Here is a 22,000-nt window from a genome sequence, read left to right as displayed (position 1 = left end):
TATTTATCCATTTGTCTCATGTCTTTATGTCACAGTTTACAGCTTTCACACATTATTTTCACAGTTTTGGCTGCTTTAAGTATGTATATCTTTAATGTTTTGCGTTTGCTGCAGGGACAAGTGGAATTTCCCCATTGCGTGAGGAATAACAGACTATGTAATATAATCCAATGACTGACACAAGTACTACTTACAACATGTGTCTTCCTTACACTACTCCCTCTGCTGCATCTGCAACTACGATGTCCACTACTGGTATTTATTGTAACGGCTGCAGCCCTCACCGTTATGCTTAGTACTAATAATGCTACCCGCATTATCTTGACCCTTGTTATTACCAGTACAAGGCTCAACAGAAACAATAATGTTGATGCATCTACTGCAACCCATCCATCCACAAGTACAACTGCTAATCCTGCTACTACTACACATAATACTTCTACCACCTCCACAGCTACTGGCTACTACTCCTAGTACTACAGCTAGGACTATCGCTACTGCTGTCGCTGGTGACTGACTGATGAAGTTTCATGAACCAATGTGTTCATTTCAGAGGTCAGTAAGTGGGGCTGTCCAAAATGATGAGGGGTCACCTTAAGATAGTTGTTCATAGATAAAGGTTATGAAGCAGAAAGTGTTATCTCATAACACAATTCTGTCAAGCAATGACACAACCTGTCATTGCCTGTTGGTGGTAATGCAATCTCTTGTCCAATCACGACCAATACACAGATTTCGTCTACTACTGATCATATCATACCATTATACAACTGTTATTACTGGTTTAACTCCCCATGCAAGTCGTCTGACTGAGAAAATGCTGCCACATATTTAGACTGCCATCTGGTGGTGGAAGAGTATGCTGGCATTTTGAGTTTTCACACACAGAAAGTCACAGCTAGGTGGCAGTAAATATTCAAGCAGTGACTGGCTGAATCAAGCCTGCACTCACTCACAGGTTGTTTAGCAGTTATACTGAATGTTTAATCAAAATAGAGCATGAGCTGCTGTTGTTATTTGGTCGTTTTTTTCCTTTATTTACATGAAAATACATCTTCATCTCTCTTGGTAAAGTGACATCAGCACACGATAAATGACCAGATGATGAACATGTTCATGACACTGTCACTAGAGAAGGTTTCACACTCATGCACAGTTGTCCTTATGGCCTCGAAGACAACCCCCAAAACTACAAAGCAACTCTAAAAAATGACCTCACATGCACTTGCCACAATTATAAAACAATGACCCAACAAAATGGACGAACGCGGCCGGGTACTCATCGTCGTCAAAGATACATTCAATCGCTTACTTAGAAAAATGATGGTGGCGGTTTTGGTACCAAAGTTTCGAGAGTAAGGACGTCATCATACAGCAATTGTACAGTCGGACAGTGCTGGAGGCCATTGCTAACTCCTAGGAGGATAAAAATGATGAGGTCCCATTCAAAAGTAGGAAAATATGGTTAGGTGAAAAATATGAACATTAGAACAGTAACATTATTGTGGTGGTTTGTTCCAAATGTGGCTTTTAATAACACGCAAAATAGTTTGTTTTCATCAGTGCAGTGAAGCTCATGCTAACTCCAATGTTTTGTAATTATCAAACAAACATGAGCGAACATTTCTTCCAATGGTTTGAAAGTATTATATAGTTTTCAGGGTCTGTTTTGTTCATTTACAAGCAGCGTTAGATAGATTAGTGCAAATATATACGGATCAAAATCTTCACAGAATTTGCTTCCTCTAGTTTTGTCCTCAGAAACTAACACAACCAAAGTGAATAGTTTATTTGAAATGGCGCCTCATCATTTAAAATCCATCTCCTTTAAAACAATGATAAAGGCAGTTGTGAACTCTGTGTCATTCAGAGGTGTGTTGCTCCCAGCTCGACAGAGTCGCTGCCATCCAGGGACCTGCAGTACCAGTGATGTAGTCACATTGCTCGGGCAGATTTCAGTTGAGTGTGGGTCGTCAGCGACACACTTAAGCAGCTAGATTGTTTCCGCGAAAACAAATAGTGGTTCGAGTCGACCACTAATGACACATTTGTAGGACACCTTGGATGTCAAGGAGAAGCTGGGAAGGAGCCCAGAGGCAAGGATGGTGGGTGTAAGGGGTGGGAGTCAAGGAGACCAGGATGGAGTTGGCCACAAGAGAAGGGCTCAATGCAGGAAGGCTGAACACGTATGAGCCCAAAAATAATGACATAAAAGCCTGACTTGTGACCTGAGTAGAGGATTTGGACTGTGAGGGATCAAACATGCACCGAACCACAAAGAAACCCAAGAACAATAAACTGTACCCAAGTTAGTGGTTTTAGAGTTAAAAATCCAATTCTTGTGTGCAACGTAGCACCTTGCAGCACAGCAATGTGCAACAACAACACATTTAAACCAACGCACAAATAAGAATTATAATGAGCCGCATCATGTACAATGTGCTTATGCAGTAAGACCTTAGCTGCCCTTTTCTGCCCAATTCATACACTAACAACCCAGTATGTAAAAATGTAAAGTGTGTTGGTGTTACCATGCCTCATTAGACACTGAAAACACTAGCGACTAATAAAAGATACTTTTAAGAATATTTTTCAATGCAATGCTGTTGGAACATACGTTAGATGTTGTTACTGTGTTATAAACCTCAATGCATTATTATTATTTGTCATGATTTAACTTTGGTACTTATACCCATCTTGTGGAAATGTGGTATCATGCAATACATAATTTAACAAATTATGTTCTAAAGAAACGTGCTATTCCATACGTAGAGCACCTCAATGAAGTCCATTTACAGAAAACACACATCCAGTGTGGCTCAAGAACTGCTGCTTTTTTGCTCTGAATTACCAATTTATGAATAACGTGGAATAAGATCAAATTGATGTCATTACACGTTAGTTTTTATACCATAATTTCAAAACAACAAGGCCAAATTATATGCGGCAATTCTTTAACCAGATAAAAAGATTTATAATGGTATTTAAGCTGTTCCACAATGCTGTGCCACAAGCCCTAGAAAAATCAAATAAAGTGCAACTATTGTATAATAGTAAAAAAGAACATCCTGCACACTGGTCATCACACAAAAACAGAATCACAACTACTTTGTAAATATATGTAATTAAAATCAAATAAACAATTTACCAAAAGCCAAAGACAAATGTTTTTTTAAATGTAGCACCAGTTATAAAACTGTTAATTAATAATTCACACAAAGAGAAACATTATACATAAATAATTATTTTGTAAAAAATATAAAAAATAAATAATATGAATGCCAAAATATAGGAGATAATGTTAATTTAAGAATAAAGAATAAAAACGGCTACAATTAAGTCAAAGAAATCCAAGGTATAAAACAACAAAAATACAAAAAGCAAAATTAACCAAAAAGATAAATAAATAAAATCTTTTTTAAATGCAACATCACAGTTATGATTTTTTTTAAAACAAAAAATGAATTATTATTTTAAACTTAAAATTCCCAAGATTGAAAAAATATCAAGGTATATAAAGATATAAAATGAAAAAAAGAAATGTGGAGGAATTACTATGACAAAAAAGAAAAACAAAACAAAGAAAATTACAAAAAAACTGATTTTAAAGAAATTAGATGCAAAGGTAACAAACTAAATAAAATCCTTAAGATAATGATTTCCATCGATTTGGCGAGCCAGTATATCTGAATGAAAACGTACAAAATGGATCAGTTTGAACCAATTTAACTCAATTAGACACAAAAGTCCTCTTTTTAGCTTCTCAAAAACAAATCTGACGAGTCATTATGTCGATAATAAATATATTTTCATTGATAGAAAAATGTTAAAAAACAGCAAAAAAAAAGTCATTGTGGTCAGGTGTGACAACTCAGTGTGCAGGATTTGTTGTTTCGAGGTTTAAAATAATGACAGAAAAAGACATGGACACACAAGGACTTCACTTGAGATTCCTCGTGAGAATCAGGGGAAAGCAGCTCTCGTGTGAACCCACTGCACCCGTTGTTTCAAAGACTCTCCATCCCTCCTCCACTGTTTGCTTTCTTTCTCTGCCCCCTCTGGGCCTCACTCCCCTCCTCACGCGCACTCCAAAGAGGATTTGAGGACGGAGTCGTCTCCCAGGATCTTGCAGAGCTCGTTGAGGCGGAGCTGCATCTCTGGGATCCCAGCAAGCTGGGTCTCCAACCGCTGCTTCTCCTCGGTCAGTGACAGGCGGGTGGCCGTGTCCAGCTGCTCGAAGCGCCAGCCGCCCTCACCGTCGAATTGCAGCAGGTGTGTGTGGTACTTCCTGAACACACATATACACCAGTTTCAGTGACCAGTTTTAACCTTAAACTTGTAAAAATTAATCTAAAAATCTATTACCAGAGTGAGGGTCTGTGTGTGATTGACAGCAGAGAGATTCCAGCGTCTTTGGCGGCCTGGAAGATTTTCCCCTCCACATCGATGCTGACGGCACTGGTGCACTCATCCAGCAGAGCGTATTGAGGTCTGACGTCAAACACGTGATTAGAACTGATACATCAACAAAGTGTGAGTTCGCAGGTGACTACATACTTGTGGTAGAACATCCGGGCCATCCCCATCCTCTGCTTCTCGCCTCCAGACAGAACATCCTTCCAGTCCAGCTCGGCGTCCCAGCCTGGACACACAACATCTTTATTCTACTTTTTCATTTGAGCCGAGGGAGTTCTAATGAGACTGCAGCTTCCACCTCCTTCTCTGGTCACAATGTGGTTAAGGTTTACGATGTCCAGGATTCCATCCAGGTCCTTGTCTGTCAGGCCTCGAGCAGCCATGTCCTCCTCTGAATCAGGGTAGATGACCTGGTCCCGGAGTGACCCCATGGACATGTAGGGCCTGGTCACACACACACACACACAAACACACACACACATGTCAGAGTTGCAGCAGCAGGTGAAGATGAAGAGACAGGAAGTGTATGAGAACAAAGGACACTTGGAGGACAAACATCTTCTGTTTGGCCTCCTGTGTGTCTGGAGATTGTGTTTCTGTCACTAACAGGTGGCGTCTCATCCCCGCGATAAAATATTTACGGCTCTGCAGGAGACCTTCTAGTCTCGGTCGTTTGGGCCAACACAAAGTCTTCTGATCTTGCCTCAGTCCAACAATATTAAACTGAAGATTTCATATTAAACAAATAGTTTTATATATCAAGAGGTATAATGCGAGCTAAATCAATCAATGAAAATATATTTAGTGAAAGAAAATTCAAATAAATTCTACATGAAGTACAAACAATTGTATTATAAAGAAAGAAAACCACAAAAGAGAAACTGTAATTTTGAACTTCTAAAAATCAGAGACATGCAGAAATCAGACATGTATTAGTCATAGTTACACATTTTTTTTTATTTGTAGTAAAAAAATGAATACGTGTAAGTGTAATAATTAGTATACTCTATAATCGTGAGCAGTAAGACAAGAAAAAATTCATGTCATCTAATATAAAATGATCATTAATCGTGCATTACAGATGAATTCTAAACTAATGGTGGGCTGAAATCTGGTCAAACCTCTTGTCTACAATTTTGGTCATTTATTTTAGGGTGGGATTACTTTAAAATTCATTGTTTCAGTTTCGTATCAAAATTCAATCTGTAGTGGCCTTGAGTTTGACACGACATAAAAATATTCAAAATTAATCCAACTCAACGACACGTAGGTGTTCACATAAAAATATAACATGAAAACACATTTTTAATTAATATATTTTGTGTTTTTGTGATAATAGACCATAATTATGGGTTAAACATGACACATCCAAATCCCCAAAAACATGAAAATCTCAGCAAGAGAATTTCATTTTACAATATTAATGGCGAAAATAAAGAACAGTCAGTCTTGTAAATATTTAACTGAGTGGTGTCTCGCACACACAGCTCCTGTTACTCTGGATTACATTACTGACTGTCCGGATTAAACCTAACACTGTCCACCTCTGCACTGTGTGTGTTGATACCTCTGGGGGATGTAGAACATGTGCTGAGGGGGGGGCTTGTGCAGTCGGCCCCCGTAGACAGGCCACAGTCCACTGAGGATCCTGAACAAGGAGCTTTTCCCGCAGCCGTTGGGCCCAGTGATGAGCAGGTGCATCCCCTCCTCCACCTGCAGGCGTTCAAATATCAAATATCCTGAGACCAGGTTTCACTGTCTAAAGCCCACCCCTGACACTAATCCAAACATGTGAAGCAGTGAATTATCTGTTATAAAGCTGATAAAAAAAAAAAAGAAAGCATCATTTCTTAGATCACAGATTTATCCCACCTTTAGATTCAGACTTGACACCACAATGTCTCCGTTAGGAGTGATGATGGGAACGTTCTCGCACACGATTCCGTTCTCCACGTCAATGACTTCGCCTGAAGGAGGAAGAGAAACATGATTACGGATGTCTTCGCTTGCCTCAAGGGACAGGTGAATGCTTATATAACTCTATAAGTCCAATGGTTCTCAGCCAGTAATGTTCCGTTCAGGTTGGAGATGAGCTCTATCTGTGGGTGGAGGAGTTTAAGTATCTTGGGGAGGGATAAAGGGCTCAGTTCTGGTCTAGGTTTAGGAAAAAGCTTTTCATTTACTGGTCGGTCTGCCATCCCACTGTCGCCTTTGATAAAATGTTTCGGGCAATGACCAAAATAACAAACAGATACATTTATTTTAGAGATTGGAGAAGCTTGATCATCTAAGTGAGACTCAAGGAAGAACTGCTACACATTAATAGAAGCACGGTGAGGTGTGTCAGGCACATTATCACGTCTTCTGGCTCAATTGTGAGATGTTCTGGGGACCTAGGATGACGGCGTGGCCCTAGGACATGCTGGTATGGGGTTTTTACCCCCCTCATAAACCCTGGAACACCTATTCTCCTGGGAGAACTGAAGGAGGTGTGGGGGAAGCCTCTTTGCTTCAGCTGCTGCTTATGCATTTTAAGACTCTTTCTTTCTTGAAATTAATGTTTTTTTTATTGTCGCAGCATGCCTTCTGTCACCTTCCTATGTCTTCAAAGTTTAAATGTAAAGTTGTTCATGTTAAGGCAGCAGCAGTGCTAAGTTATTAGTTTGAACATAAATTCCTGCTTCCATAATGAATGTCTTTTTCTACCATTTGGAAGCACCAGTAACTTCTGACGGACTATCCAGCCATTCTGTTAACATAATAGCTAAAATGAACTCATTTCTCAAAATGATTTCATGAACTGCAGGGTACCGCGGATCTCCAGAGGTCCGTCGATGTGCATCTCCGGTTTGCTCTTCTTCTCAGACCCAGTGGCGGTGGTCACTGACGCCCTCTTGTACACACCCTTCTGGACGTCCTCAAACACTACAAACATGTTGTGCACACGTGCGGTGTAGCCTGCCAGCTCCGTCACCTGACAACAACAGACAAAAACCAAATGTTAACCTGCAGACGAAACCATTATTTATCACACAAGAATTCAAAGTAGGTCTAAGATTTGTCCAAAAAACATTTTGCCATATTTAAACATCCAAATTTTGGAACATTGTCAAATGATTCCCAGCTGTGATTGAACACTTCAGATTTGGCCTTTATTCAAGAAACATTCTTGAAAAATGAGACACCTTGTAAAATGTTACGGTTAGTGTGAGCAGTTTGTTTAGCCTCTGCAATGAATCGGTGCAGCTTGTGGACTCTAGTTTATTATCTTTGAGCTTAAGGAATTCCTGGGTCATAAGGGGACTCACGCGCATCAGATGCAGCGAATGAAGTGAATGCAGAGCATCTGCGATCTTTCATCATGACCCCAATGTCGAGAGTGTATTCTTGATAGGTATATAAGCTGCTAGTTTTACTTTGTCGACAGATTAGAAGACAGAAGCAACAGAAGAAACATGGCTTGATGGATGTCGAAGATACCAGGAACGAGGATTGGGGATAAGGAGGTGACCAGTGGGTTGACCAAGGTAAGTTAAGATGGAAGAAGTCACTTGCAGTAGTATTACCAAATATTACAGTACTTTCTGTACAATGAATGGTCAAAACAAAAATGGGTACAGAATAAAATGAAAATAATAAAACAGAAACGTTATTCATTGTTGTCATGTATCCACTTTTACTCCTAGGTTTTATGGTAAAACTCGCAAACATTGGTAGAAGGGAGACCTAGAGACCGGAACTGTTTGAAAGTGTGTTTAAGACTGAGGAAGGAAACCAAGCATGTGCATACAAATACTGAGCAACTTCACCTCCAGCTGAGTTTGAATCCTACTTATGATGCCATTGAGTCATCATTGGGCATGTTGGGTTGACTACTGTCAATTTTTCAACATAACAATTTTTTAAAATCTGGAACCAAAATGCCAAATTTTAGGCAAACTGGGTGATCGTTGAGATCCTGGTGGCTGGGCACAGAAACAGCATACTGAATCCCTGCAGTGAGTTTTTTGTATGAGGGGGGCATTTGGTTGGACAAAAAGTTGTTGAAAAGCATCAGATGCCAGAGGGTGAGCTTCGAGAAAGGGAATGAGGAAAGATGCAGAAGTGCAGGCTGGAAGATCAACAGATGGGGGATTATTCACAGTCTGGCTAAGCGGCTCTTGACCCACACACACACACACACACACACACACATATGCACAAACACACACCACTTCTGATTCCTGGCTCACTCATCAAAGCGAGGTCAATAATGTTTGTTAAACGGATGTGAGACATTGCTCGGAGCAAACCTGGGTTCTTTCTGTGTGGAGTTTCCTTGTTGACATGGGTTACCGCTGGGCACTTACAGTACAGAGGTTACCCACTAACTTGACATCAGGGACCTGTGAACTGCTCAAAACTTGTTTCGCTTTAGCTCATGTTTGGAGTCTGATACAAGCCATGACTTGTCACCATCAATCTGACCACACACAGTCCCGTGCAAATTTTGGATAGATATAGAGCATGTGGGTGGATGGAATGCTTCCTGTTAAATTGCCAACGCAGACTTATAATTTGGAGACACAGGCTGAGACTTGCTGATGCACATCTGGACTCACATCTTCCAGAGTCCAAACAGTGTTTTACATATTGACGAGCGACAGAAGTCAGGGTTGCAGGTTGCAGAATTAAGTCCCATCATATGTTTGACTATCTTGTGATGACCATCTATACCAAAATAAATGACAGATCTCACCTCTTTGTAGGAAGACATGATCCTCTCGATAGCATCAGCTCCAGAGGCCAGAAGGTTCCGGGCAGTGGTGAAAGCTTCCGTCCTTTCGCTGACCATGACGTTGGTGTGACCATCTGCTGTTTCTGGGAGGGAAGTCAAAGGATTCATTCTGTCTGTCTGCAGTCGATCAACTATCAACTCTACTATGTTGACTTGTTTTCCACCATCGTCCTTTCAAAGTTTCCTCACTCAGGTGCCAACATCAGGACTTGGGCTGGTGACCTGGTCTCTGCATTCATTTCAGCCACACTGCCCTGTTCTCTCAGTCATGACCCAAAGCTTGTGACCGCAGCTGAGGGTGGAACATGGCCAGATTTGACTCGGCTCTGTCTTCACTACAACCAACATTGAGTGCTCATGACTGAAAACACTGCACTAGTCCATCTTACACTCTCACACAAGCAAGACCCTAGACATTCAAAAGGTTTAAAACATTGTGGTAATTTTATGTGATGTCACATGGTTTTGACCCTACTCAAACTGACGCATTGAAATGCAGCAACTAATGCGCTGCGATAATATGAGGAAATACATAAATTGACATTAATATTATCTTCTTTTTCTTTTGGCTTCACCACAGCGGATCATCTTCCACCATCTCACCTTGTCTTCTGCTTCCTCTTCTCTTAAATCTACAAACCCCAGCTCATCCTTCACCACGTCCATCAATCTCCTCTTCGGCCTTCCTCTCCACCTTCTCCCTGGCAGTTCCAACCTCAACCTCAATCCTACCAATGTACTGGCTCTCTCTCCTGTGTACATGTCCAAACCATCTCCATCTAGCCTCTCTGACTTTGTCTCCTAAACACCTGACATGTGCTGTCCCTCTGATATACTGCTTCCTGGTCCTATCCATCCTGCTCACTCCCAGAGAGAACCTCAGTATCTTCATCTCTGCTACCTCCGGCTCTGCCTCCTGTCTTTTCCTCAGTGCCACTGTTTCCAAACCATACAACATTGCTGGCCTGACCACTGTTTTGTACACCTTCCCTTTCATCCTTGCCGACACCCTTTTGTCACACATCACACCTGACACTTTTCTTCAATTATTCCATCCTGCCTGCACCCGCTTCTTCACCTCTTTCTCACACTTTCCATCGCCCTGGACATTTGAGCCAAAGTACATAAAATCCCCCACCTTCTTCATCTCTGCATCCTGTAACTTCACCTGTCCACTTGGCTCCCTCTCATTCACACACATAAAATGTCATATATAATATAATATAATATAATATAATATAATATAATATAATATAATATAATATAATATAATATAATATAATATAATATTATATTATATTATATTATATTATATTATATTATATTATATTATATTATATTATATTATTTACTGTATTAGATTATATTGCATATAATATATGCTATAAAACAAATGTAAGGTATACATGTGTGGCAATGTCAGGATCATACTAAGACAGTTTCCTGAATGACGTTTTTTATACACTAACATGGCTACGAGAACTTAAGCATGTGTCAATGGTCACCATCTAGACACCTTACCACCAGCATAACAAGCCACTCACAGACTACTTGATAGACCACAATGACAACAGACGACCATTGAGGAATGAAAACAGAGAGATTGGACTGTAATGCTTTTTTTTCAAAAACTGAAGCAGCTGCATTGGGAACGGGCAGCTCCCCTCCTCTCACACACGCAAATCACCTCCTGCTCCAGAAGACTGTGGAAATGATGATGACTCTCTTGGGGCATAAAATGTGCTGATGCCACAGGATTCTAACCAACACCTACAAATGAGATAGTGTTTGCTGTGGAACAGTGTTTCTCAGACTGAAAGACAGACTCTTGATCCAAATGAAAGGTTGTGTGTGACGTGACAAGATATGTCAGCTATGTACCGTACAGCGACTTCTCAGAGCAGACAGTCTGCAGTCAGCACCAAGAGATGCACTGTCAAGAGCTCCTGAACATTCTGTAATATTTCCCATCCCCTCTGATATTTTAGTTCCTTTGATGACATGAGGGCATCTGAAGGGATTAAAGGTGCAAGGACTCACTGTTGTCAGCAAAGCCGGTGGCGGTGATGATCGGCACAGCCACCATGACGAGGCCGCTGCCGCTCCACACGTACTTCATCAGGAACTGTTCGATCATGATGTACCACAGACGCTTGGACAGGATCAGGTTCATCTGCTCAGCCAGAGCTCGGTAGCACTTCTGCAGCTGTCGCATCTCCACCTGCAGCAGACCGAGGAGACAAAAGCAACATGAAGTCGGAGAACATGTTTAATATCGAGTTGTTGCTGAACAACATATCAGCAGCGTTGTTTAGTCAAGTCTTGTATTCCTCTCTGCTTCAACAATACTCACCAGAGGAGATGTGACCGGTCAACTTTGATCCGTCTAGTGAAGTCATTTGCCACTCATGTACTATCAAGTGACAATATTTGCAAACGGATCTATCTATCTTCCTATAACTGATCATGAGCCCATCCATCCCAACATACCTTGTGACCCCGGTAGAAAGCGATTTCTTCAGCATTAGCAATGATCCTGGAGTGGACGTATCTCAGGTAGCCCTTCCTGTGAGCCTCCTCCGCCACAAGCTTGCCGAACTTTGGGGAACACGCTCGAAGCACCTTGGCGGTGGCAAAAACCACCAGTCCGGCGAGGAGAGTGGGTCCGCTGGCGCTCGCCCCGCGGGAGCGGGCGGTCTGGATGAGGGTGTAGGAGGTCAGCATCACATCCAAAATGGGCTTTGTGAGATTCGAGTACAGATGCGCCACCGACTGGGAGAACATCATCACGTCCTCTGTGAGAGACTGGTCCGGGTTGGCGAGCCTCCCGTCCATATTGCTGACTTTATAGTAGGTCTGGTCAGTGAAGTAGGTCCGGTACGCGTGGTTGACCAGCCGGGTGCGGAAGGCCAGGGCCAGCTTGCACTCCAGGTACCGGATGGCGCTGTTGACAAATGTGGCCGGGATGGCGATGAGGAGCCATCGGATGAGCTGGAGGATAAATTTCCGCGGCTCCTTCTCCACAATGGTCTTCACGATCTTGCCGTCCAAACTCGCCACATAGATGGACAGAAAGGTCCTGGAGATGAGCGCCACCGAGTGCAGTGACAGCAAGCCGAGCTCTCTGGACACCAGCCGGGGGAACAGGATTTGACCAAGTTCCAGGATCTGCCGGAAGAATTCCGCATTCACGCCGGGTGATGTCTTGAGCTGCCCTGCGTGACTGAGCAGAGACTTGGCGGATCCATTCTCATCTCCCCGGTGATTCTTGCGGAGCTGCTTGCAGAGAACGGGGTACAGCCTTTTGACGCCGTACGCAGCCGCGGCGAGGAGCACGGCTCGCTTGGCCGCAGCCGCGCGGTCCCACTTCACTTTGGACGCCGCATCCAGGATGTTGGACATCTTTTTCTAAGGCTATTCGTCTTTAGCGACGACGAGCGCAACACCCATCCCCCACAGTCTTCCTCACACCAAGGAAAGAGACGGCATTCGTCCGGACCAGATCCTCGGATGCAAACCATTCAAGTACCGCTACATCCTGCTCCCGTTAGCACCGCGAACAAGTGCAGGATGCTAGCGAACGATATCCGGTGTACTACAAAACAAAAGCGCGCTAAACAACTCACGACGACTACTTAAGATCAAAGACCAAGTCGTTTTAAATCATTTTGCTACATTCTTGTTATATTTTTATAAACTGAAGGATAAATTGAAGGTTAAAATTTTACATTTAAGGAATTATTTAAAACAAAACGGAACGTCGCGCTTCCACCGTCTTTCTTTACATGTCGACTTGTTGTCAATGCGAACTCATAAAAGTTGACCGTCGTAATGTAAGATTTTATTTTTTTAAACCTCATCAGAGGGATTCACTTTGACACTACTTCCGACCAAAACATACTTTGTCGTTCGACACCTGCGCTTGACTTGTCAGTACGGAGTATTTTAGTTTTCATTTATTGGAACGTTTTTATTCGACCAATCCCTATTTATGTCCTTCTTATCATCCGTATTATCCGCCATCTGTCATTTGACGGTAGGCGCAACTGCACTTCCACAGGCTCAGGCATAAATACATTTAATTTAATTCAATTTTCAACCCAAATGTCATTCTGTGTTCGCTGTAAATATTAATTGCAGAACTCACCGTCAAAATCTATTTTCAACATTTTCTGGGTAACAGCAAAAATGAACTGGGTCGGAGGTTCAAGGTAGGTTTCATGAATTCTTTCCTATTTTTACGATATTAGCTTAGCATTAGCCTGAATCTAAAGTGTTGAACTTGGTGTCCTGTGTTTCAGGAAGAGGTTGATGATGAAAGATGACGCCAAAAGACAAAGAGTTGGTCAAATTAAAAAGCAAAACAGTTCAGATTTAAATATATTATATATTGACAGCTGACTGTGTCTCTCAGGAGTTTTTTGAAAGGACGAAAATGCAGCAAAGGTTGAAAAAAATGGGTCTCCCCCCGGTTCCAAGCTCTCCAAAAGGTAGTGCCTGTGTTAGTATGGACCTGCTCACTCTCTTTGTGGTCAACCAGATTGCATCGAAGAAAGAAAATAAAGGTAATAACTGTGGACTCAAAAGCGTTTTCTGCTGAAATATATCTTGAAAAATATGTTTCTAAAGTACAAATTCCAATGTGAAGTTGTCCAAAATGTATTAACAGGACAGAAAGTGTTTGGTTGATTCGGTACCTATGTACATGTGACAAGAAGATTTTGCTTTTTAATTTTAGTGTTGTCTGTTCTCTGATTTGGTGCTGTCATGATGACGCGTCTCAGATGAGAGAATAACTGATAATTATCCTTGAAAATTCCCACAGAACCTCCAAAAGTGGCACTTTTCAGCGGCGGTAAAGGCTCAAAGAAGAAGCAAAAGCAGCCGCTGGTTCTCCCGATGAGCCCTGGATCTCCTTCAAAGCTCAGCCTGATGGATGCCCAGTCTTGCAGGTGAAAGTATTGCAATAATATCACTGTTATTACATTGTGATCTGACTCTTTACTGGTCCCATTTAGTTTTCCTGGACCACCACAGAAGTATGTGATTCCACAACGTTTTAAGTATCAGCAGGTATGTCTGAATAAATTCAGATTTTCATATACACAACTGAGTGTGTATCGTCAGTTCACGCTACCTCAACAGAGCCAAAAACATTGTGAAGAATTGTTTCCAGCCCGGTCACTCTGTGTTCACGCTGCTGCCCTCTGGAAGACGATATAGGTCCCACAGAACCAGGACAAATAGATTTAGAGATAGTTTCTTTCCCAGAGCCATCAACGCCCTCAACCATGGATGACATAATCTGTGTGGTCACTCTGTACAATACACGGAACCATGAGTGCAATATTCTATTTTAATTTCACATCCGTCCAGTCATCTTATTTATTATTGCTCATCATTTTTACATGGAGGTGCCTTGTTTACAATGTTCAGTTCCTATTTTATGTCTGTGCTTCGTGTGAGCGTATGCATGGGTGTATGTGTACATATATAGCTATATTGTTTTTTTATATATATATAACAAGCACCATGTGGAGTAGCAAACCTAATTTCATTGTATGCTTTGTCATATAATGACAATAAAGGCTTTCACTTGAGTGCACTACAATATTGAATCTGTTTTTCAAAGTCAAACGCATAACACTCCACTTCATACTGGGGAACACATATTACCAAATGATAAACTGAATCAGCTGATAATATTGTCAGGTGTAACAAGATTCCCTTTATCATGAATCATAGTTGTCTAATATAGCCCTAATACATATGTGGATAAGTAGTTTATTCTTGATATGTTCCCCCATCTAAACAGTAACCAAGTTTTCTTCCATGTCTGCAGCTCTCACCAGTTTTAGAGTCAGCCTTCTCTGACATCAGCGCTTCAGATTATCAACGATCCAGCCCTTTCTCTTCCAAGTCATCTGCTTCTTCAGGTTGAATCCAAAACTACATTTCCTTCCTACATTAGCATTGTAATGCTGCTATTAAAATCTGCAGGAAGAGTGTCTCTCCAGTTGAATCTCCTGCAGAGGAGTCAACAGTCCCCCCTCTGCCAGCCCTCACCCTGGGGAACATCTGTACTGGAACGGACTGAAGTACAGTACCTCTCTGGCACACAACTGCACGTTGATGCATGCGTTTGGAAGGGTTGTGGTTGTTGCTGATTGTAGTGACTGAAGGTACAGATAAAGTGACTTCTGCACTCTTGTCTTAGTTCCCGCCCTTATCTGAGCCGAGGGGAACGTGTGCTGAAGCTTCTTGGAAGACAAGCTTTACCCTCGTCCCGCAACATTCACCCTCAGCAGACCTGTTACCATGGTGATTTAGTTCACTTCAACTCATTCAGAATCTTTCACGTTTTGTTCAAAAGAGCTTCAGGCCCAGGACTGGTTCAAGTCTAAACTTTGATTTTAATGAATTGGAAATGCATCGCAATATCGCTAAATTAGTTGTGAATTGTAGCAGCGTGGCGCAGGAACGTCCGGGAGAGGCAGACTTCGCCCTGCACCAAACCTTGTTCCAGGAGCCAACTCTTGAATTCATCACTGGCCAGGAGGCAGATAATGAGAATCTGTTTGTGGAGGACGTCTCTAGCTGCTTTAGTGGTGGAGACTACGGTGCTCCAGGTAGCTACAGTAAGTTTACGCTCTGCATGATTCCTTTGAAACTATTTCGTTTTACACTTCACAGGAGCAGCATCTGATTTCTCGACCGTGATCAACACTCATACACCACAAATGTATTTTGGAGCATCCGACAGGTAAACACAGTGTTTAAGTGATCACCTTCCGAGTATTTTATTAGGATCTTTTTGGATTGTTGATGGATGTTGGTGTAAATTGCCTTATTATTTAATTTGATATTTTGCATTAATTTTACAAATTTTGCGATGGGTTCCCTTTTATTCTGGCTTGGGCACCGCCCCCACAAAATGTCTGTACATGTGTTTTTTGTTGTTTAGCGTGAGTTAACTTGATTTACGCTCATGTCCACCAGAACCGTTCCTGTAACAATGAGCAGAGAAGAGGTGAGTCGTGCTGCAACCATGTGGTACGTATAAGAACTGCAGCTACAGTAACCATGACCAGGACCAGACATGCAGTTCATTGAGATGTTTATTTGATAGTTATTGAATTTTCGCATATGACCAGAAAACAAACTTTATCTATTCTGGGTATAAGTTGAGAAATGGATTTGAAATCATCCAATGGTTTCAGCTGGAAAGGTGAAAACCTCTGTACATTTTCCACCGTTTAATAAAGAGATTTTCACAGATCAAGGGAACACCTCACTTGAGAGGTGTACAGGGGGCATTTCCAGTAGACTGCTTATTTCTGCTCATATCAGTCTGATGTTCTTTTGGTCACTATCCAAAGCTTACGAGCACAGCGGTGAGAGTTGGCTCGCAGATCGACCGCTAAATGGAGGGCATTTAAAACCCCCCCAGACACTCTTTTCCCCATGTTCTCCTTTACTTTGACGTGTGGGGTGTGTCACCACCTACACATTCTCAAGCATTTGTTTAGGCCCTAGTGTGTATATAGAAATATTAAAAGAGTTTGACTGTACTTTCTGTAAGAGTGTCTTTGCTGGCTGTTGTGAATAGCTCTGCTTTACATGTGTGTTGTTTTATTTTTCAGCTCACTGACAGCACTAACCAAAACTGTGGTAAGCTCAGTTATCAGTCAGCATTTTTAATACCTTTGTCATTAAGATCGTTTTGAATAATGAAGCAAGTTTGTCCACAGCAGTGGTCTGCAGTGGTCAGACCAGGACTTGCTGCCACCTATCACCTGTTTGCAGTCACAGAGGTGGCTACTCCAGTTCCAGTGATGTAAGTCAGTGATCTTGGTTTGTATGTAGGTGTTAGGTTGCAAAGGGGTGCACTATTTCTGGTAAATTTCCATGGGTAGTTAACTTTTGGAATTTTAGAAATATTCCACATCGGATATTATGGAATTTATTGGATTGAATGGGAATCTAGGGGAACTATTTGGGAATATGGGCCACACGGCGGCCCAGTGGTTAACACTCTGGCCATGCAGCAAGAAGGCTGTGGGCTGGACTGCCAGGTCAGACCGGTGGCCTTTCTGCACGAGTTCTCCGTGCTCTCAATGTGCTTGTGGGTTTTCTCTGGGAACTCTGGTTTCCTCCCACAGCCCAAAGACATGCTCATTTGGGGTTCAGATTAACTGAGGTCATGTGAATGTGTGAGCAATGGTTGTTGTTAAATATGTGTTGCCCTGTGATGAGCGCCTTGAGAACAATGCAGAATAGAGGATGTATGTATGCAGTCGTAAGAGCCCAGTTGGGCCCCGGATATCACATTAAAGAACTTTGATAATTCATGGACAAGTTTAAAAAGACAAATAATTCACAAGGGAAGCGAACGTTTCTGACTGTGCATCATTGTGTGCTGTAGGAGGAGGTGCACTGTCAACCTGCTCACCAAAGGTGTTGCAACCAAAACCTTCATTCGCCTGGAAACCAAAGATCCCCCTCTCTGAATTCTATCACTCCCCAAAAGTTCACTCAGAGTTATCCCGAGAATGTTCCTCTCTGGACTCATTCTGTTCTTTCACGAACCTGCTCTGAGTGCAGAAGAACAACCAACCCACTGCAGGATTCTGGAACTCAAACGGATGCTACTGTTGAGAAGAGTGATGCAGAGACACAGTATGATCTCCAGACAAACCTGTCCGTCATGGGTCCACAACCTCCCGATGTTTTAATACCAGTAGCAGCCACCGGGGGGCAGGCTGGCTCTACACAAAACGACGGAAGTGAAGCGACTGGCATACAGTCTGGCATATTTCCTCAGAATACGAGCAGTAGATCCATTCTGCAGGGATACGTCAGCTACTTAGAAGATCGTGCCAGAGGTGAGAGTCAACACGAGCAAATGAATTCCTCGCAATGATTGAGATCCAAATCTCAAATCCTCCATCCCGAGAAACATAGTTCAACATGTGTATTTCTTATTTTTATTTTAAATGATTAGAGACTACATTTCTAGAATTACTTTGCATAATGCTTTAATTATATTTATTCCTTTTTAATACAGTAAAATGTTGGTATTTTCCATAGGTGTTGCTTTTTTCAAGCAATCTGATTTTAAATGTACAGTACATGTTATTTGACCTGATTGTAGTTAAATTGTTGTAAAAAGCAATTTTTCTTACCTTTTTCTCTCAAACAGATCAGCAGCCTGGACTTGCCCGACCGCTAAATGATGACCATGTGAAGGTGGATCGAACAAATGCCAGCAGATCCCACCGACTCACAGAGGACAGCGAAACACTGCAGGACATTGCCAACATCTTACTCATGCTGAAGCAGAAGATGAAGGAAGAGTGACACAAAAATAAGAGACAAAATCTCTGTAGTTGTAATGTATCTGAATACAAACGTTTTGCAGAATATGAGGGGACAATGGTGAAATAAAACCTCAACACGTTCCTCTAATACCGATTTATTTCTTCCTGGTATACATATTCAAGTGTCCATGAACCTTTTTATAGAATATAAACTCTAGCAAACATGTACAGCTCTGACAATAATCAAATATACAATATACCACTGTAATTGCTAACTTCCTTTACTGTAGAAAGACTATCCACACAGTGAAGTTTTCAAAATCAACAAACACGAGAATATTTGGTCGTCACAACTCCATAATACTTTTAGTATAAAACTAGTCGGATTTTTGAACGGAAATGTTTGAACACAAAAGTGGACGACAAACATAATCAGTCGAATCGAACTGGAGAGGGCGATTCCTGTTTCTCCGCTGACGACGTGTCGACAGCGTTTTGCTACACAGAAACGATTCATCTCAACAGTTTCACAAAAAAACACCCCAGCAAATTACGCATTTGTACATAAGGCTACAGAGGAAGACAGAAATAATAAATATGAAATACAAGTAGAACCAAACACCACATGATATGATACATACCACTCAACAGTTTTTGGACTGAAAACAGCCATTTAGGCACCTTTACAATACACAGGCACTATTATCAAAGTAAGAGAGTTAAATACAGATGAGCATACGTTATCTCACTTGTGCTGACTGCATCGATCAGTTGTGAAGAAGAGTGAAACAGAGGTGCCCTATATAGTAACTTCATTTAAAGATACTGCACTCTTGAAAGGAATGACGACCTGTACAGGTGACCTTGACTTTAACATGTCATTGGAGAAGCCAAAAGAACCTACCATGAAACGACACGCGCACAGCTGAGCTTGTTTTATCCGTGATGCATCTTAGATTTTTACCGGAAGTGCACAGTGACAGGTATTTTGATATATGTTTTGCAAAATTAGTCTTGTAGACCTTTAGATTCTAATAAAAAAATGCTTTTGGTGAAGTGACATTTTAGACACAGATCGTCACAAAACACTTGTTGAAAACACTCTGGGGGACAGTGATTGTATCGAGATGGGGACATCACATCATTTCAAGAAGAGTGTGGAGGACATCCACATGAATATTATTGACACAAATGAGGATCATGTCGTGCCAGAGGAGCTCATATTCTGTGCTCATTCCATACCCGTCACCAGCTACGATCATTTGCATCTAGGTTTTCCCAGCTCTGCTCTCCTGTACAGAGCATTTCCGACTCACCACTTCCCCGCCACTGGATCCCTGTGAGTTTGACAGTCTCCAACAGGTAGGAACATTTGTGCAGGCTCTAAATCATCCAGGCTATTTGTTTACTTAGATTTAGATATTGAAGACCTGATCCATAGTAAGACCAATGTTATGGTTTTTAGACTTACAAATCTGGCATGAGATGAAGATACAGAGGTTGTCAACCATTGAGGTTCATGGGTCCATGAGGAAAGGGGGAGGTGTGATGAGGGAGGACGGGCTCAGATGGAGAATGCTAACAAGATGTGCCAACCAGCTGATGGGACATAAACCTAAGAGGGAAAATGAATCTTTCCATTTCGTGCAAATTGAAAAGCCTTTGGGTTTTCAGTCCTGTGGCCTTATTGACATTCCGACAACAGCAGCTTTGTCAACATATTGATCATGAATTGAATCAAAATTATATTGTGATTCACTAATGATATAATATTGTATTGTGATACAACTGTTGATTTCCGCCTATTCTTGAGTCCTACCTACAATGTTGTCATCCATCTCATGTTTGTGAATGATCCTCTTATTTTAAAAAAAACAGGCGGTCTTGTCAGATTAACATCTCTGTAGTCGGCGTAAAGGTGTTTAATAAATAGAACTGTCTCAACTGTCTGCCACAGATCAGCCATCTAAAAAAAGGACAAGCTGAATCAGTATGAGCCATGGTGTGCTATGCTACAGATTTAAGCAGCGTTAACCTTTTGAGAGAGGAAGGCAAAGCTGCTCTGAAGGTCCACAACAACTTACTGTCAACACGTCTTCAGTGTATCTGATTCTCTGACTGCAGATATTCGTAAACCAACGGACATCCTTGCAAACAAAACTGTGTAACAGGTCTTCCCGAGGTTCCTAAATGATCACCGAACAGGACTAGCTTATTGTTTTCAAGTGTTCCTGGGATACTATGTACATGCAACGTGTTTTAAACAAACATTTTTGTTCAAAACTCCAGAGTGATAAATCTGATAAATTGTCACATTACCAACCGGCCAGTGGAGATGTGTTTGGAGAATCACACTTTTACAATTTCCTGTTCAAATAAACAACAGACATTCATCCATCCTCAGCTTGCTGCTGCGGAACAAACTCGCTTGCCTCAAAGAACTTCATAGAAAGTGACAGGATGACATATCACAGACAGAGAGGAGGGATGTCCTCTGCTCACAAAGAGAAAGAAAACAAACCCTCTGCGTGTTTAAGCAGTAAGTGCAACACCCAGAGTGGAGACACGACTTGGCGCTTTAGTCCACATCAGATGCATCGTTGTCTGATAGATGGTAGTTGGACCCTTTGACCCGAATGTATTCCACCTGTCGTCCCTCGTCTGAATCCGAAGCGCCGCATGAGCACAGCTGATTTTCAAAGAGCGCCTCAATCTCCTCCAGGCGCCTTGATTTCGTCTCCGGCAGGCAGCCGTAGATGAAGATAAAACCCAGAAAGGCCAAGCTCGAGTACAGAAAGAACGCGCCTGTGAACAAACAGGAATGTCAAGTCAGAGAGGGACAAGGTTGGTGGATCACAAAAACTTGGCTTTTTGTGATTTCTGTGGTGCAACAACAACAGCAGCAAGACAAGAGCTCAGCTCTTGTGGCGGTCACAGTGTCTCTGAGCCTGTGCTTTTACAGACCTGGCCAATATGTGGTCCGGGGGCCAAATGTGGCCCTTTGACTGTATTTATGTGGCCCTCCTGGAGTCAGAGTAAAACTATAAAAGTGACATTGTCTCTGACATTTTTGTCTTGTGCATTGTTTTTTGTTCATTATGATGGTGATATATTTTTTTTATTGTTTGTCTTTTTTGTTGGCTATTTTAGGATTTCTTGTCCCTTAAAATACTGTACAGTGAACCCTCATTTATCACGGGGTTATGTTCCAAAAAGAACCTTTGATAGGCGAAAACCGTGAAGTAGTCAGCTTTATGATAGATTTTGGAAAAACCGTAAAATAATATTTTTAATAGTCAGTACGAGGTTGGACACATTGTGACTCACACGTATTTCACCGTTCCTCTAACTTTGCCTCTTTGCCTTTTCCTTCCGGCTTCTCCCTTCAGGGATTGCCACAAAGCAACAGAGCAAAAGTTTCATGAAGTTTTTTTGTTATTTTCCTCCTTCTTTATGGAACGAACCGAAGATTCATTTATTCCGTAAT

The 22,000-nt window shown here is 41.8% G+C and overlaps 3 protein-coding genes across 14 annotated transcripts in view; 1 reads left to right on the top strand and 2 right to left on the bottom strand.

The window, feature by feature from the left end:
- Positions 1-1,028: 1,028 nt before the first annotated feature.
- LOC128756763 (ATP-binding cassette sub-family D member 2-like) lies at positions 1,029-12,872 on the bottom strand. 2 transcript variants are annotated; one of them, XM_053861403.1, is made up of 10 exons: positions 11,684-12,872; positions 11,234-11,414; positions 9,155-9,276; positions 7,228-7,390; positions 6,289-6,383; positions 5,984-6,129; positions 4,715-4,860; positions 4,558-4,642; positions 4,366-4,491; positions 1,029-4,288 (listed from the first exon to the last, which is right to left on the bottom strand). In XM_053861403.1, the coding sequence occupies exons 1-10, from the start codon at positions 12,593-12,595 to the stop codon at positions 4,078-4,080; spliced, it is 2,187 nt and encodes a 728-aa protein (XP_053717378.1). In that variant the 5' UTR covers positions 12,596-12,872; the 3' UTR covers positions 1,029-4,077. The 2 variants fall into 2 exon arrangements, with proteins under 2 accessions (XP_053717378.1, XP_053717379.1); XM_053861404.1 differs by lacking the exons at positions 11,234-11,414; positions 11,684-12,872 and adding an exon at positions 10,881-11,172.
- Positions 11,240-18,667, top strand: LOC128756766 (uncharacterized protein C12orf40-like). Of its 11 annotated transcripts, XM_053861414.1 has the most exons (17): positions 11,241-13,229; positions 13,334-13,404; positions 13,495-13,534; positions 13,608-13,639; positions 13,734-13,758; positions 14,019-14,145; positions 14,212-14,266; positions 15,036-15,129; positions 15,194-15,291; positions 15,411-15,514; positions 15,659-15,822; positions 15,887-15,956; positions 16,193-16,223; positions 16,837-16,864; positions 16,945-17,030; positions 17,619-18,078; positions 18,396-18,667. In XM_053861414.1, the coding sequence occupies exons 6-17, from the start codon at positions 14,093-14,095 to the stop codon at positions 18,551-18,553; spliced, it is 1,401 nt and encodes a 466-aa protein (XP_053717389.1). In that variant the 5' UTR covers positions 11,241-13,229; positions 13,334-13,404; positions 13,495-13,534; positions 13,608-13,639; positions 13,734-13,758; positions 14,019-14,092; the 3' UTR covers positions 18,554-18,667. The 11 variants fall into 11 exon arrangements, with proteins under 11 accessions (XP_053717385.1, XP_053717384.1, XP_053717392.1 ...); XM_053861410.1 differs by lacking the exon at positions 13,734-13,758 and having other exon boundaries at positions 11,240-13,229; positions 13,608-13,683; XM_053861409.1 differs by having other exon boundaries at positions 11,240-13,229; positions 13,608-13,758; positions 15,662-15,822.
- LOC128756765 (proton myo-inositol cotransporter-like) overlaps positions 18,662-22,000 on the bottom strand; it is a 58,200-nt gene continuing 54,861 nt past the window's right edge. Inside the window, exon 10 of the mRNA XM_053861405.1 lies at positions 18,662-21,318. Within this exon, the coding sequence (XP_053717380.1) occupies positions 21,092-21,318 (227 nt within the window). The 3' untranslated portion in view covers positions 18,662-21,091. The remainder of the gene's footprint in view (positions 21,319-22,000) is intronic.

Source organism: Synchiropus splendidus, chromosome 4 (assembly GCF_027744825.2).
Source record: "Synchiropus splendidus isolate RoL2022-P1 chromosome 4, RoL_Sspl_1.0, whole genome shotgun sequence".
In the NCBI taxonomy this organism is placed as follows: Eukaryota; Metazoa; Chordata; class Actinopteri; order Syngnathiformes; family Callionymidae; genus Synchiropus; species Synchiropus splendidus.
Note: the sequence above shows the minus strand (reverse complement) of the source record. Positions and strands in the feature narration are given on the sequence as shown.

Coding starts and splice junctions, on each gene's coding strand:
- LOC128756763 (XM_053861403.1), bottom strand. CDS start 12,595: ATGTCCAACATCCTGGATGCGGCGTCCAAAGTGAAGTGGGACCGCGCG. Junction 7,391..9,154: donor TCATGTCTTCCTACAAAGAG/GTGAGATCTGTC, acceptor TGTTGTTGTCAG/GTGACGGAGCTGGCAGGCTA. Junction 4,861..5,983: donor ATGTTCTACATCCCCCAGAG/GTATCAACACAC, acceptor GTGTGTGACCAG/GCCCTACATGTCCATGGGGT.
- LOC128756766 (XM_053861406.1), top strand. CDS start 13,185: ATGTCCTTCTTATCATCCGTATTATCCGCCATCTGTCATTTGACG. Junction 16,865..16,944: donor CAGCACTAACCAAAACTGTG/GTAAGCTCAGTT, acceptor GTTTGTCCACAG/CAGTGGTCTGCAGTGGTCAG. Junction 18,079..18,395: donor CTTAGAAGATCGTGCCAGAG/GTGAGAGTCAAC, acceptor TCTCTCAAACAG/ATCAGCAGCCTGGACTTGCC.